Source organism: Epinephelus fuscoguttatus, linkage group LG16 (genome assembly GCF_011397635.1).
Source record: "Epinephelus fuscoguttatus linkage group LG16, E.fuscoguttatus.final_Chr_v1".
NCBI lineage: Eukaryota > Metazoa > Chordata > Actinopteri > Perciformes > Serranidae > Epinephelus > Epinephelus fuscoguttatus.
The window spans coordinates 38466916-38484188 of NC_064767.1; the positions used below are offsets into that span (position 1 = coordinate 38466916).

At 42.1% G+C, this 17273-nt stretch overlaps 1 protein-coding gene and 1 long non-coding RNA gene across 2 annotated transcripts in view; both read left to right on the forward strand.

Annotated features, from left to right (window-relative positions):
* Positions 1 to 711: 711 nt before the first annotated feature.
* LOC125904041 (uncharacterized) lies at positions 712 to 11905 on the forward strand. Its single transcript, XR_007451358.1, has 3 exons — positions 712 to 889; positions 9243 to 9623; positions 9837 to 11905. It is a non-coding gene; the product is annotated as an uncharacterized LOC125904041 (long non-coding RNA).
* A 3411-nt stretch (positions 11906 to 15316) lies between these two features.
* si:ch211-51a6.2 (neurotrypsin) overlaps positions 15317 to 17273 on the forward strand; it is a 52201-nt gene continuing 50244 nt past the window's right edge. The window contains exon 1 of the mRNA XM_049601183.1: positions 15317 to 15592. Within this exon, the coding sequence (XP_049457140.1) occupies positions 15521 to 15592 (72 nt within the window). The 5' untranslated portion in view covers positions 15317 to 15520. The remainder of the gene's footprint in view (positions 15593 to 17273) is intronic.

Here is a 17273-nt window from a genome sequence, read left to right on the forward strand (position 1 = left end):
GATGTGGTGCTTATAGAAAATGTTATGAGTGTAACAGGACCCAGACACTGCACAGCCTCAGAAGCAGCCTGGTAACATTGTAAGTATTGGCTAAAGTAAATCTATATTATGCATAGATCCTGCTGTGCTAATTGACATTTCTTTTACAGAATTCACACACTGTCAGAGCTCTATATGGAAAACATCTTGAGAGACAGATAGAGCTGGCAGAAGTAAAAATTCAAGTGGAGAAAAGAAAGCTGCAAAAAATGGAGCTTGATCTTGAAATTAAAAGGACCCTTGTGAAACTTGACCTAGAAATCCAGAAATTAGAAAGTGAAGTGAGTATTTCAGTGCACACTGTAACCATATCTGTAATACAGTGTATTAATAGTTGTTACTTGTGCTTTCTATTTAAGGTTCCAAGCAGACAAAAGAGGACTGCGAAATAAAGCAACTGAACGACAAAACATTGGCTACGGTTACATGATAGCTTCTCATTCGGAATGAAATAAATCTGAATGAAATCATTCGGAATTAAAGTTTTTCCAGGTAGTTTACATGGGAAATATTCATTCCGAATGAAGGTTTACATGGGAGATCAGTTCAATCGCCTTTATTCAGGTCTGCACAAGGTTTGGGTCAGGGAAGGTTTCTGATTGGATAGGAGGCGGGCGGATGTTACGTGTTCACGTTTACCGGAAGAAAACACTGTAGTCCTCGCTCCGGATAACAAGATGTTTGACGATGCCGTTCTTAGTGCCTTTTTCAGGCTTGTTTTGCTTATATTCTTGAAGCAGCAGTACGACAACAACCTTGTTCTGCTAATGCTTCATCTGTTGAGGAGGAGAACGGAGGTAGAAGGTCGAAGAAGGGAGATAGAAGACCGTGCTGTGGCGAATGGAAACCGGTGAGTGCAACAAGTCCGACTGCTCTAGCTCAGTCTGTTGCTATGCAGCCCGTTGCTATGCGCGCTATTACGTCATCGCGCCAGAAGGGCAAGGAAACGAGCATGCGCAGAAAGACCGGAATGAACTTAAAGAGGAATGAGTGTATACATGCACACAAAATTCTTTCATTCGGAATGACAAAAGGAATAAACCACCCCCTTTAATCGGATTTAATTTTCAATCGGAATGACCGTTTTTCAATCGGAATGACCGTTTACATGACCACTTTTAATCGGAATGGCCTTTCATTCCGATTAAAAGTGGAATTAAACTGTGCATGTAAACGTACTGATTGGTGTCCTCCCTTTTTCATGAATGTGCGGTATACTATTGATTTGGTTAAGTGGAATTTATAAGATAACCACACACTGTGTGCTACCAATGCCAGATAAAATGCACATACACAGCAAAAAGTAACATAAAAAATCCTTTATTGAAGAGAGGCTAAATTTGTTGATTTAACCTAAGTGGAAAAATGATGCAAAATAATTTAGAAAAACCATGGAAATGCTGTAAAACACATGAATTTGTCACAGGATTGACAGTAAAACTACCAGATGAATCACTAGGATTAATCTTAGCCTGGTTGTTAGCCTGGTCTGGAGCAGGCTAGCAGCAGAGAATAAATCGCCATAGTAACTTGACCGGGTTAAATTTGACCTGCTTTTACGCAACTGACTTGAGGCTAAGTTCAGCCAGGATAACCAACATATCCCGGTTTAATCCCTTATCTTGGTTTTGTGCAATATCCCTCTGGATAACTTGTTAATTTTGATCCAGGAATATCACCAAAATGTTGACCCTGGATAATTAGTTTATAGTGATCCAGGACCATCATTGCCATGTTGATCCTGAATAGAATGGCTGATGTTGATCCAGGACCATCACTGATATGTTGATATTCACATAAACAAATTATCCAGAGGGGGTGGCACGGTGGTGTGGTGGTTAGCACTCTCGCCAGCAAGAGGGTTGCCGGTTCGATCCCGGGCGTGGGAGCCCTTCTGTGCGGAGTTTGCATGTTCTCCCCGTGTCAGCGTGGGTTCTCTACGGGCACTCCGGCTTCCTCCCACAGTCCAAAGACATGCAGATTGGGGACTAGCTTAATTGATAACTCTAAATTGTCCGTAGGTGTGAATGTGAGCGTGAATGGCTGTCTGTCTCTATGTGTCAGCCCTGCGATAGTCTGGCAACCTGTCCAGGGTGTACCCTGCCTCTCGCCCGATGTCAGCTGGGATAGGCTCCAGCCCCCCGCGACCCTCTAGAGGATGAAGCGGTTAGAAGATGAATGAATGAATGAATGAATGAATGAAATTATCCAGAAACAGCGTGATGATGATGATCCTGGTTCAACCTAAATAAATCTATCCGGGATCAACATGAAAAAAAGGAGGGAAAACATGTTAATTCCAGGAATTAGCAACTTAAAAATGCTATTATTCTTAGTCATTGTCAGTAAACAGATTACTTGTTAGCATAGCCCACCTCCTTAGCAAACTAACTCGCAAACATTCTGGCCTATTGGCAAAGCTTACTTGTTAGCACATCCTACGTAGTTAGCAAGCTAACTAGCTAATATTCTAGCCTATTGACAAGCTTACTTGTTAGCATAGTATACCTGCTTAGCAAGCTAGCTCGTTAATATTCCTGTCTATTGGCAAATTTGCTCATTAGCATAACCAAACTAGTTAGCAAGCTAGCAACTCACTAACCCTGCAGTAGCTTACAAGGTTTTTGTTCAACATTACAGAGGATTTTGTTCTTGAAAGACCTTCAATTTAGAAAACTAGAGACCCTTTTAAGGCCGACGTTACAATGACAGCAGTTTGTTAGCTGGAGGCAAAACACGATTTGCCACCACAGGGCTGTAGGCTACATAGACATCTTAAAATGTAACCTTGTTGTGTTATAGGGAGCCAGAAAAGAAGTATGGCTCAAACCTTAAATTTTATCACATACCAGCCACCACTACCCGTCAACAAAAACAAAGTCAACAAGGGTTGAATGTGATAAGACAAAAGGACTGGACCGAGGCGATCATCAAAAATGCTTGCATGTGCAGCGCACACTTTATATCAGGTTAGGGAAAAAGTATTTACTGTTGTAGGGATGAATAACATTATGTGTATTAAGGGTTATCATGTCTACCTAGTCAGAAATTGGGGAGGTAATAAGAGGAATATTGGATTTCTCCGTAACGCTTGTTTTTTTTTTTTTGCACATTAGCTAACATTAGCTTTGATAGCAAAACAAACTGGAGAAAACAGTTAAACCCAGATAGCACACATACATCTGGCTGACATCAGCCTGATGTATCAAGTTTAGATCGTTAAGACGTAGCAGGGAGAGCATTTGCTCATTGCCAATACGTCGCCAAGACATCGGCCTTTAATTGAAAATGACTGCCAGACGACGTTCAAACGATCAATAAAAGAAGCTGTGCTCAGTGGGCACTCCTTCTATATTAATATTCATGTGCTTCGTTAACTACGACCTTTATTCATTTAGGTCGGACCTTTCAAACTACAAATATTTCACCATCCAATGTGAGAAATCAATGCTAACATTCAAAAATAGCTGTTACCCTATTTCGTGTGTAAGTGTGCACAATGAAGAGACAAAAGTCAATTTGAGAAACTTTATTTTCAAATTTCATCAAACAATATAACAATCAGTCCTTCATCTCGGAAAAACAGTGGTTTCAAAACTGCGCTATTACCTGTAGCCACCGGGTCAGTTTGCTTTGCAGAGGAGGAGACCTCAACTGATGTGCCCATAAAATCACATTAACAACATACCGAAGGCATCCTTAAACTTCACTTTGAGTGGATCCCAAGTCTCAACCCTGCCCGGGACCATGGGTGGGAGTTCCGGGCACTTCCACTTTTAACCCAAAATGAGTGCTCACGAGGCAAAATAAAATGAAAACACCACAGTTGTAGTGTGTTAGCTAACATGAGCTAAACTACCTAACAGTTAAAGAAAGATAACGTTAGCTGGTGGGGACCTGTGCTAAGCTATACACCCAGTCGTGCCTCACCACTCACCAGGAACCTCTTTTAACGGTCACAGAATAAACAACATAGCTTTTTTCTGCCAATTTATTCCAGCTATTTTACCTGAAACCAACTGTGATGAGATGCTGCGACCTGCGAGCTCAGTTCCAAACAAAGACAGCAGAGATTAAATTCCACCTTCCGTGGCAACTTCCGTATGTGGGCAGGTATGGGCCAACCCAAAGCCGACGTAAGAGAGACGTTTGATGAGCTGGGACAAAATAGTATTAAATTTAAAGATATCCGCCCCTGTGGCCGACGTTTGTCAGACATTATAAATTAAGGGCCGATGTGTCATCCTTAGGCCGACGTCAGCCAGATGTATGTTTGCTATCTGGGAAGTGTCGTCCTCCTTTGTAAGATTGGAATAGTAATCAACCACAAAGCCGGCCATCCAGCCTTCAGCAATCCTGTCAAATCATCCATCCACTGAGTGAGAGTGTACAGGTCGGCCAGTCTGGTCCTGTTGGTCAGTGTTTACTTATTCAAGTCCCAGAGAGTGAGTGACCTGACATGGTGCATTCATAAATTCAGTCTGACGCTCTACACTAAAATGAGAGCCTTGTTGTTCAAAGAAGTGTAGCTTTGTATTTCAACATGAATCAACGAGCGGTTAAGTTAATTACACATTCATCCCTCCCACACACACTGAGAAAGTGGCATCACTCGGTTTGGACTTGAAGTCTACAAATGTCTAACAAAAAGACGGCAGCACAGAGAGTCTAAAGACAGATGCTATTCAGTTGCATTGTTGGAAGTGTAGGATCCAGTGTTTTGGAACTTAATTTGTAGGGACTAAAAGTTAAGATGTTTCAGCCACTGTCTGTCCAAGTGAAATGTGAAAATTTGATTATCTCTGACAGACATCTCCTGGGTCTGGAAGCATCTGAGGCCTCTGCCCCAGGAGGCACACTAAGAGTTTTTGATGATACATCAAGATCAAGCTTAATAATTATCTGTGTTTGTGAGAGGTGGCCAGGAAAAAACAATCAGTGCCTTGAAAGTTGTCGATTGAAACCCAGCCTATCAGGCCTTTTTATTTGGAGAGAGATCATGGACTCGCCCTGCTTATCTCAGTCTGATCTTAAGAGTTCTTTGGTCAGTGTTACAGTGAGAGGATGTTGACTTTTACTGCTTTTGTTTTCAGAGCTGCCATTGTTTACCAGGTGTCAGATAGTCACTATCAGTAAGTTTAAACTGTCCAGACAAAATATTAGTTTGTCAAATTATGACCACATCCTATTTGATAAGATACCTCTCAGGTGTTTTAAGGCCAGACATGTCCTGTAGCAGCAGCAGCAGCAGCAGCAGCAACGATTAGCTTATGTATTCTTAAGTACTTAAAGAAGCAGTGTATAGGATTTAATGGCAGCAGTGAGGATTGTAGATTGTAACCAGCTGAAATATTTCCCATGTGCCAAGTGTGAACTCCTGGTTAGACTTTGTTTAGTGTTCATTGTTCAGGAGGTTTTTACCAGAAGCTGAATTATCCACAGAGGTCTTCTCCTTTACAAAACAAATGAACCAGGTCATTTAAACTAGTGAAAACAATAAAGCAGTTTATGCAACAATTAGTTCCAGCCAAGCAATTGGATTGGACAAGAGGTACTCCTGAGTGCTGGTATGCAGTATTACAGGAAAATTAATAAGACACACCACTTTATGTGGCCAGCATGCACTAGACTATAAAAGCCCCACCTTGCACATGCACCCACTGATTAACATTGACTGGAACAGGTACCTAGCGGCTTTGAGCCTGGGGAGATAATCTCCTCACTCAGAGAACCAAGGTTACAAAGTAGCCAAACATTCTCTATCGTATCGAGATTATCTCCCCACCAAATAGTTATATCATAACTATGGGAACGCTTTATGACACACCACAAGGGGCCCCAAGAGACAGAGCAGATGCAGGTACACAAGCCCTTCCCTGGTATTCAAAAGACACTTCCCCGCCACCAGGTGCATTAACAACAGAAAATACCCAATAGGTGTGTATATATGAAAAAACACCAATAAGTTATAAACACCTGTACAACATCTTGCGCATTCAATGGACAGTGACACTGCAGATGCTGTGTGTCACTGTACTGATGCCCAGGCGCCAGTCCCACCCCATGGAAAAGGACAGAAGGCAATGGGCATTGTCCCTGGTTGCGAACAGGTCAACCACTGCTCTGCCGAAGCGCTGTCAGATCTCCCCAACCACCTCCAGGTGCAGCCTCCAGTCCCCTGTACAAAGCTGCATGGTGCACTGCTGCCTGCAGCTGTCTCTGTGGACAGAGCCCCAGGCTTAGGAGATGCCTCTGGACTGGACACTTGTAGAAGGGCCAATGGCACCACTCGTACGGAGGCTGCCTTAAGACCCAAGAGGCGGAGACACAGCCGTCATGTGGCATTTGCACCCAGCCGAAAATGAGTCCTGACTGAAACCTGCCTCTCCTGTGACGGCATCACCAACCCAGCTCTGGCATCCAACCATATGCCTAGAGACCGGGTGGCCTGTGCAGGCTGAAGACTGCTCTTTTTCTCGTGAATGTGATCCAACAGCACAGACACATGATGGCAGCACTGCCCCTCTGTCTGTGCACATATTAGCCAGTCGTCCAAATAATTATAGAGACCCTGCTGCGGCAGAGGCCCCAAGACCACATCCATGCACCTGGATAAGGTTCGGGGTGCCAGTGAGATGCCGGAAGGGAGGACACAGAACTCAAAGGTTTTCCCATGAAGGCAAACCTGAAAAACCTCCTGTGCCCTTTGAAAATAGGCGTCCTTGAGGTCGACAATAGCAAGCCAGGAGCCTACCCGGACAGCTTGCTTGACCCTAGGCACGGTCAACATTCTGCACTTCAGGGGCATGAGGAACTTATTCAGCTCCATGAGGTCTAAGACAAGCCTGAGTGTCCTATCCCACTTCAGAACAAGAGAATAGCGGGAATAAGACCCTGCCCTCTGATCTTCTTCCTGTACTTACCTGATAGCTGACTTCGCCACGAGAGTGAAGATCTGCGAGCACAAGACCTCCCTGTGCTGGTGGTCTGCAATAATGGAAAACGCAGCCACCCTTGTCAGAGGAGGAGTGCCCCAGAACTATAAACGATACCCCTGGGTCATTGGTAAAACAACCCAGATGTCTGCCTCCAGAGCCTACCATGCCGCCTATAGGGCAGTCGAAGGCTGGGGGTGATGTTGCGTCAGGACTGAGGTGTGGGCTTGGCTGGCCCCTGGCCACTGCCACGTCTCCACCCCATTTAGTCTTGTCATGCTGTGCTGCGTCCAGCCGGCCCCGCAGATCTTCCTTCCCCCAAGCAGGCTGCGGTTGCTGGTTCCCCTGTTTCATCATTGAAACAGGAAGGGGCATTCTCATTCTCATTCTCATTCATTCTCATCTCAATTCATCATTCTCTAAGGGCCCAAGGCCAAGAATGTCTATCTCCTCGGAGCTCCTATCCAACCCAGCAGAGGGCCCAGGAGCAGGTTCCTATGTGACACAGTCCGTTCACCCCCTACTGAAACCTCAATTCTCAAACATAACACACAGTAGTCATGTTATTTTTTTTTTTACATTTTTTTTAAACATTACAACTCACACAAGGAGGGCCCTGCCAGCTTGCCATCGTCTCTCTCTCTCTCTCTTTATTTTATTTTATTTTTTTTTTGGACAGTGATGTCACTGTATGGTGACCAGAATGTGCACTCTAGCTATGGCAATAGTTGCTGCTAACTGTCTTTAATTAGTTTCCCTGAGCCAACAGATGTGAGTGTGGCCACAGTATGGATTATTTTCTTTGACACCAGACAGCAGGACACTTCTACTGGAAGCTGCCCCCCGACTCTATCAGGTTTGAGCAGGCAAAGAAACCCCCGAGGAACGGTGCAAACTGCCCCCCGACTCTGTTGGGTTTGAGCCAGCAATTACCTCAGAGAGAGATGCAGTATGCTGCCCCCTGACTGAGTCAGACTCAAGCAAGCTACTATGCCTCCACTGTGCATAAGCAGACAGCTTCAATATACGGAAATGGCACCCCTCTCAACCGTTTCACTCCTTATTGTCAAGAAGAAACAACGTTTAACTATCCTCGAGAGGGACCCGCTAAGGCGAAGTGGACAAAACGTTAAACTCCTTTCTCTTTTCTTTTTGCTCTCACGTTGACTCTGACAGGTGGAAATCGATGAATCAATGAGTGCATGCACAAGGTGGGGCTTTTATAGCCTGGAACATACCGGCCATGTAAAGCGGTGTGTCTTAAAGATTATTAATTTTCCACGTCGAGTACCCCAGATGGGGATAATTCCCATAGTTATCATATAACTACTGCTGGGGAGATTATCTTGATACGATAGAGAACACTCCGCTTTACAGGTGCTCTGAGCCGTTAATTACGTTAACCATTAATTAGCATTTAGGGTTCAACATTAAGAGCTGTTGTAACAAACATTGCACCACAAAGAGGAACATAGCTATGTCTGTCAATAATATTTGAGTTAAATAATAAATGGTCATCAGTAAATGACGAAGGGCAGAAAGAAGTCTGGATACTTCACTGTAAATCTTCAGGTATGCGCATATGACTTCAGAAGATGACGCAATGTGTAGCTGTTAACTCATCAGCATCTCTGATAAATAGTGACTAGCCTGTGGTAGTGTGTCCACCTGCATAGATGTTAGTACAGTAGCAAACTAATGTGCAGGAATATTTATATGTATAGCTTGGCAACAGTTCAATCCCAGTCCAGTTGCTGAATTATTTGTGTTGGCGGAGTCAAATAAATCATAACTGTTGCTGCTTTTTACTGTTAACTAATAAATGGCACTTGTAGAACTGTAACTGAATATCAGCATGGCTGTGATTATTTTTGGCACTCAGCCTGTGGCCTTGTGCCTATGACCCAATCACAGCCGTGCTGATATTCAGTACAACAATACTCTCTTTCATGTGATATTGCTTAAAGGAGAAGTCCAGTATTTTGCACTTTGAGCCCCATTTCTGGGTTGTTTAGGATGAAATAGAGTGGTTAAGACCAAAATTTTGATGATTGCTCCTTTTTGGCTTTCCCCTGCCTGGTTTAACAATGCTGTCTATGGCCATGTGTAAATCTGTCCTGAAACCACCCTAAACGTTCGTTTTCAAAGCCATGAAACTCACCGAGTGATCAACAGTGTTTGTTGACGTTCTGACATAAAAATCGTAGCAAACTGTAGTTTCCGTGATGATTTATTTGACATTTTGTCTAATCCATTGTTTTTCTATAGGAAGCCTCATTGTCTGTCCAGTGGTAGCAATCTGCCACCGGCCGTGGTTACCAATTTGAACCGGAGTATACCGAGGAGGAACTTCCGCAAAGAGAGATGGAGATGGAGATGGAGGCCAGGGCTGCAGAGCCATCTCTAAGCCCAGAGCAGCTCAGCTGAAGCTGGACCTGTCCCCAGAGTCACTGGCACTTAGTGGTGCTCCTGTGGAAAGTGCAGACAGATGCCCACGGAGAAAAGAGTAGGTGCTGTGACAAATGGGACCTCATAGTCACTGCGGAGATGGCAAATCTGAATGTCTCTGGAGACGTGTTTTTACGTCCCTAAAATTAACTGGAAAAAGCGTCCCACACCCGAGGGATTGAATGAGCAGCTGTTGCAGAGGTAGGCTATGTAACCTTTTTGCTCTTTGATGTAATGAATTTCAATTTCAGAAGTTCGTCCAAGTCATAGCATATGTTTGGGCTAAATACACATAGGCTACATAGGCTAGGATATAGCAGCAGCCCCTTGAAAACAAACATTCTGTTATTCCCTGCTACCTTGTCATCACTGTTTACTGATGCAGAATCTATGCAATATCCATGTTACTTTCAGACAATACCAACTGGTGGCATATAGAGTGATTCTGGAGTGGGCCCTCAAGTGCCAACAACTTGGACGTGGAAATCGAGTTGCACTGCCTAGTTGTGTGGTGTGGGCCATCAGAGACGCGTTCCCATCCCCCGATGGACAGTACGCAGGATTCACAGCGAGGGAGATAGAGTATTTATTCTGACCTCTGAACTGAACAACACAGTTCATCTCAACAAAAGCTTTTATTTCTTATCTTTTCAGGGTGTTTTTGTAAATAAAATGCTCATCACACTGTATAAAACTATTTTCACACTGTATAAAAGGTAGGAAAAAAAGTGAGAACTGATTGAAGGAGTTTGTAATTGTACGATGCCTTTGAACACAATGCCAACCTTCTTTTTCTGCTTCTTTTCTCTGTCCCATTACATTGCAGTGGTTTCCTGCCGGTTGGCGACACCCATGCAAAGGAGCATTATCGCCATCAAGTGGGCTGGAGTGTATAACGCTTCAGTGTCAATCGAATGATCAAGCGGAAATTTACACACGGGTGTGAGGCAGCTGAAAAAATAGTTCCACAATCAAGATGAATAGTGAAAACACGGATGGAAACCACAGTTTGCTATGATTTTTATGTCAAAACATCAACGAATACCACTGACCACTTGGTGAGTTTCATGGCTTTGAAAACGAATGTTTAGGGTGGTTTCAGGACAGATTTACACATGGCCATAGACAGCATTGTTAAGCCAGGCAGGGGAAATCCAAATTCTCTGAAAAGGAGCAATCGTCAAAACTTTGGTCTTAACCACTCTATTTCATCCTAAACAACCCAGAAATGGGGCTCAAAGTGCAAAATACTGCACTTCTTCCTTAATTAATGTTACAAATCAGTGTTTCTCCTATGCTGTTCAGCTCGTCACAGATGGGTTGCTATCCCAGCATCTGCTAATGTGTGCTCACCTTACTTCTCTGATAACTTAAGATCCAGATGTTCAGGAGGTTTTTGCTGGGAGCCAAAGTATCCACAGAGGTCCTTTGCTCTTCAAAACAAATGGGCTCCATGATTTAAACCAGTAAAAACAGTAAACAGTAAAAACTGCTGCAGAGACTGGATCACTTAATTGGCTTAAAAGGTTCAGCACTAAGCTGGTTTAAATCTTATTTATCTGATCGTTTTCAATTTGTTGACGTTCGCAATGAACCATCCTTACGTACTAAAGTTTGTTTTGGAGTTCCGCAAGGTTCTGTGCTCGGACCAATCCTGTTTACTCTATATATGCTTCCTTTAGGTAACATCATTAGAAATCACTCTATAAATTTCCATTGTTATGCGGATGATACTCAGTTGTATTTATCAATGAAGCCAGAAAAAAGCAATCAATTAACTAAACTCCATAATTGCCTTAAAGACATAAAAACTTGGATGAGCACCAATTTCCTAATGTTAAATTCAGACAAAACTGAAGTTATTGTTCTTGGCCCCAAACAACTCAGAGACTCTTTATCTGATGACATAGTTTCTCTAGATGGCATTGCTCTGGCCCCTGCCACTACCGTAAGAAACCTCGGAGTAACATTTGATCAAGATTTGTCTTTTAATTCTCATTTAAAACAAACCTCACGGACTGCATTTTTTCATCTGCGTAATATTGCGAAAATTAGGCCTATCCTGACCCGAAAAGATGCAGAAAAATTGGTCCACGCTTTTGTTACCTCAAGGCTGGATTATTGTAACTCTCTATTATCAGGTAGCTCTAGTAAGTCCTTAAAAACTCTCCAGCTAATTCAGAATGCAGCAGCACGTGTACTAACAGGAACTAAGAAACCAGATCATATTTCTCCTGTTTTAGCTTCTCTGCACTGGCTCCCTGTAAAATCCAGAATTGAATTTAAAATCCTACTGTTAACTTATAAAGCTCTAAATGGTCAAGCTCCGTCATATCTTAGAGAGCTCATAGTGCCTTATTATCTCATCAGAACACTGCGCTCTGAGAACGCAGGGTTACTCGTGGTCCCTAAAGTCTCCAAAAGTAGATCAGGAGCCAGAGCCTTCAGCTATCAGGCTCCTCTCCTGTGGAATCACCTTCCTGTTACGGTCCGGGAGGCAGACACCGTCTCCACATTTAAGACTAGACTTAAGACTTTCCTCTTTGATAAAGCTTATAGTTAGGGCTGGCTCAGGCTTGCCCTGTACCAGCCCTTAGTTAGGCTGACTTAGGCCTAGTCTGCCGGAGGACCCCCTATAATACACCGGGCCCCTTCTCTCCTTCTCTCTCTCTCTCTCTCTCTCTCTCTCTCTCTCTCTCTCTCTCTCGTATCCTATTACTGCATCTTGCTAACCCGGCCATTCTGGATGTCACTAACTCGGCTTCTTCTCCGGAGCCTTTGTGCTCCACTGTCTCTCAGATTAACTCATATCACAGCGGTGCCTGGACAGCGTGACGTGTGGTTGTGCTGCTGCCGTGGTCCTGCCAGATGCCTCCTGCTGCTGCTGCCATCATTAGTCATTAGTCATACTTCTTCTGTTATTATACACATATGATTATTGTCACACATGTATACTGCCAGGTATTAATACATACTTTCAACATATTGTACCGCAGTAACCAGAACTATAACTATAATATTATTACTTCCATTAATGTTGTTGTAAGATACTGTCATTACCTGCATATCTCTCTCTCGCTCTCTCTCTCTCTCTCTCTCTCTCTCTCTCTCTCTCTCTCTCTCTCTCCCTGTGTCATATGGATTACTGTTAATTTATCATGTTGATCTGTTCTGTACGACATCTATTGCACGTCTGTCCGTCCTGGAAGAGGGATCCCTCCTCAGTTGCTCTTCCTGAGGTTTCTACCGTTTTTTTTCCCCCGTTAAAGGGTTTTTTTTGGGGAGTTTTTCCTTATCCGCTGTGAGGGTCTTAAGGACAGAGGGATGTCGTATGCTGTAAAGCCCTGTGAGGCAAATTGTGATTTGTGATATTGGGCTTTATAAATAAAATTGATTGATTGATTGATTGATTGATTGAAACACTGAATAAAGCAGTTTAACATTAAAAATCAGTGTTTTTCTGACACTGTTTGACTCGTCACAGAGAGGTTGCTAACTACAGTGGCCAGGACGAAAACGCAAATGTCCCTATCTAGAGCCAGTGTTTGGCTTGTCCGTTCTGGGTAGAAACAACATATGTACAGTAGCATAAGGAAGTTAACAACTGATACCGACATAAATATATCCACTTTTTTCCCCACCTAATATTAGTGATCATCAAGTCTCTTCTGAATTAACATCGTATTGTGCATGCATACTTTTCTCCTACCAGATGGAGACATGAAATACAATGCTTTACAATGTATGTAATATTCATTCATTGTGCAAATAAAGGAAATGCATGTTGGCCAATCCTGATGATTTTCTTTTTTTTGCATCCCCATTTATATAGAATTATTGTATTATGATTATACACTAATGAAAAAATAAAACATAATTGTTGTATTTTATTCCATTTATGCCAATATACCCCCCTAACGGTCCTACACACTGGACCTTTAAATCGTAAGTGATCTAAGTTTCTGTATTTTTCTGTATTATACTGACAGCTGTTTATATCTCTGTATAATGCAATGTAGTTCAACAGCACTGCAAGCTAGCTTCCAAAATGATTATTCACCTCTGTAAAACACTTTGAAAACTGAACATATGCTCCATTGAGGATTTATTACAGGATTGTTGTATCGGTCTACAACCCAGGTGAAGTTAGTTTGACGTAGGATATTCGACGGATATTCGGATATTCATTTTGGGTTCAACAGTGATTTCCACCTCCCTCACACACACACACACACACACACACACACACACACTTTCTATTTTATAGGAATTTCCAAAAAAATAATTTGGTTTTCTATGAAAAAAGTCTATTTTCTTCAACAGCTTTCACATTACTGGACCCAGACACCCCACACCAATGTAGAATGGTTTTGCCAAGTGGGTCTAATGAGGCACAGTTCTTAATAAATGGGTTTCATGCTCTTTCTATTTTATATGATTTTTTTTAAACAAACGCCATTGGTTTTCAGTTGAAAAAGTCTATTTTCTTCAATAGCTTTCACATTACTGGACCCAGACACCCCACACCAATGTAAAATGACTTGGCCAAGTCGACCTAATAAGGCACACCTCTTTATAAAAAGGTTTCATGCTCTTTCTATTTCATACCATTTCTTAAACAAACTCCACTGGTTTTCAGTGAAAAAAGTCTATTTTCTTCAATAGCTTTGACATTACTGGACCCAGACACCCCACACCAATGTAGAATGGTTTAGCCAAGTGGGCCTAATAAGGCACACTTCTTTTTAAATGGGTTTCATGCTCTTTCTATCTATCTGTCTATTTTCTTCAATAGCTTTCACATTAACCCATTTATAAAGAGATGGGTCATATTCAATCGGGAAATCCATCTGTAAAAAAAAAACAACAACTTTTTTTTTCTTACTTTCTACAATGTAAATTGCAGAATCTGTCTTGAGAGATTAGGCCATATTAGACCCACTTGCCAAGTCATTCTACATTGGTGTGGGATGTCTGGGTCCAGTAATGTCAAAGCTATTGAAGAAAATAGACTTTTTTCACTGAAAACCAGTGGAGTTTGTTTCAGTAGAAAACCAAATTATTTTTTTGGAAATCCCCATAAAATAGAAAGTGTGTTTTTGTTCTGTTTGTGGGGGCGGGTGGGGGTATGAGCCCTACTCTATGTTGCTTATTGTTTTCTGCCTATGAGGGAGGTGGAAATCACTGTTGAACCCGAAATAAATATCCGTCGAATATCCAACCTCAAACTAACTACACCTCGGTTAGACTGCGTTACTTTTAATAATAATAAACTGAACTGATGCAGGTAAATGAAAATCTAATGAATGTTGAAGGCGCACGAGTTTCGATATGCAAACCTATGTCTGAATAAAGGGCGTTTCTGTATTCATTTATGGCGAACTGTGTGCGTGGAAATATGCTCGTGCACGTGTGCCCAGCGTCACAATAGGGCGCACGGACGACTTTGTCAATCTTGCGAAAATAAAGCGCATGCATATTTCTACCGTTGTGCGTGCACAGTTTTCGTTGTGAATCTGCACGGTTGAGTTATATGTTCAGTATGTGGCTCCAGGGCTTCTCAGTATTCTGACGCGCCGCCTGCGTCCTACCATCTCTATCTATATGATATCTGTGGCACCTTGAGATAGACACTGTCATAAATAAAACCATTGCTCTAACGTCAGGCACTGATATAAAGGCTAAGTATGAGGGCGCCACACCTCTGATTTAACAGGCAAACCGCTTTGATAAGTCGGAGCGACGCCTCGCAGTGGCGCAGTGTGTGTGTGTGTGTGTGTGTGTGTGTGTGTGTGAGAGAGAGAGAGAGAGAGAGAGAGAGACACACACACACACACACACACACACACATAGAGACAGAAACAGAGAAAGAGAGAGAGAGTTATCGTCTGTCCTCTCCTGTGCCAACTGCACGTCATTTTTAGCTCCAAAGCGGGTTGGGTGTCTGGAGATGAGTCCAGAGCGTTACACAGCCAGTGTCTTTCTATGTGCTTTTCCGTGACGGGAAATTTCTTATCTGTCAGAGAGGAGAGATTTTCAGGCGGTGGGCTGAGGTGGTGAGGGTGTATGTGGAAGGAGGAGATGGTTCCTTCAGCAGGATGGACCGGAAGAAAGTTGTGCCCGGGTTCGTGCCCTGCTGCCTGTTCCTCGCGCTGTGCGTGTCTGCAGTGGTAAGTATGCTGCTAAACATTCTCTGACTATATAAAGCTGATGATTACGAGCTGTCATTTGGCACGTCTATGTCTCCAAGGACTGCTTTAGCTCCACTGGCTCCAGTGAACTAGAGAGCTTTAACACATTTTTCTATAGATCTGGCATTAATCATTTTATAGGACGTTTCCTGAAAATAACTTTTGCTGGTTCATAATTAGAGGGAAAATAATAGTTGGTGATTTCCAGACATAATTTCCTTGAAAGTACATCAACAAACCAACAGTGCCCCCGAGTTCATCACAGTGATTGAACATCAGATAAATAAAGAGATATATACAGATACAGATCTGTGCATGTTTAAGGCACGTAGGGTAGGCTATTTTCACAGCTGTGCACACTTTAAGTTAACATGAGGTCTCACACTCTAGTCTGTGCAATCACTTGTCTGTGCGAATGAATGACTCAGGCCTTTAAAAGAATTTGTAGTGACATATCCGTTAGGGTGGGAGGGAAAAAAATCAATAGGCTACAGGATAGTATCGTGATATTTGTATCAGTACACACACTCCAAGTATTGATTTTCATATTTTATAAATCTTTGATAATACGAATACAAATAAACTTAGAAAATAATAAAATCATCATGATACATTTTGGTGCAATACAAATGACTGAAGTGAGATGAACAGACTGAAACTTTATCATACTGGATATAACAGATGTTGACAAAGTTTGCCTATAATTTGCAGTTTAAATAAAGGTAATTAATTGCAATATACTGCATGTTATTGCAATACTCAGCATATCACAACACATTCAAAATCACAATAATATTGCATTGTCATTTAAGTATTATAATATCGATAATATCGCATCATGGGGTCTCTAGCGATTCTCACCCCTAATATCACTCAATTTTCTGTTACATCACTAAGAAACTACAAGACCTGCAAAATAATACAGGCTCACAGTGTCCCAAACTTTTAACAAGTAAAACATCACATAGATTCATGTCAGATCCTCACTCTCACACAGTATCAGAAGGATCTACATATAGAATATAACAATTACGGTTGCAGCAATATATCAGTTTCAGTAGGCCTATATACTGTCATATGAAAGTTGACGGTAACCATGCTGTGTACATTTGCATATCTACAATATTTTTTAAAAAATGCAACTGTATGTTGAATCTCCCCTTTGGTTTAATTATTTTTTAAGGGGAGACTTTTTATACATACTTCCATTAACAAAATGGTTTCAAATGTCAGTTATGATAACAAGGCATTTGTTCAACCAAACATAACCCTTCTGTTTTCATTACTTTAAGGGTCATTCTCACTGATAATAAAATAAATGCTGTAATAGTGTGATACCGTGAAACTGCAATATTTTCTGAGACCGTGAAAATCTCATACTGTTGCAACCCTAATAACAATGATCTCAAAGTCTAATAGAAATATAAAATGGATGAATCCGTTGTGGAAACCAAAGATTTGTGATAATCCAACCAAAAACAACAGTGTTCAGCAGGCATATAAGAAAGCTGTGGAGCTGTGGAAACCCTTGTAACACCTTTATCACCTAACCCCCCCCTTATCTCCTCACTCAGTTTTCTTTATAGTCTTAAGCCAGGCATTGATAACAGTTTCTTTAACGTATTTACTTGGTGATGGGTTTGGACTCCAAATAGGTTTT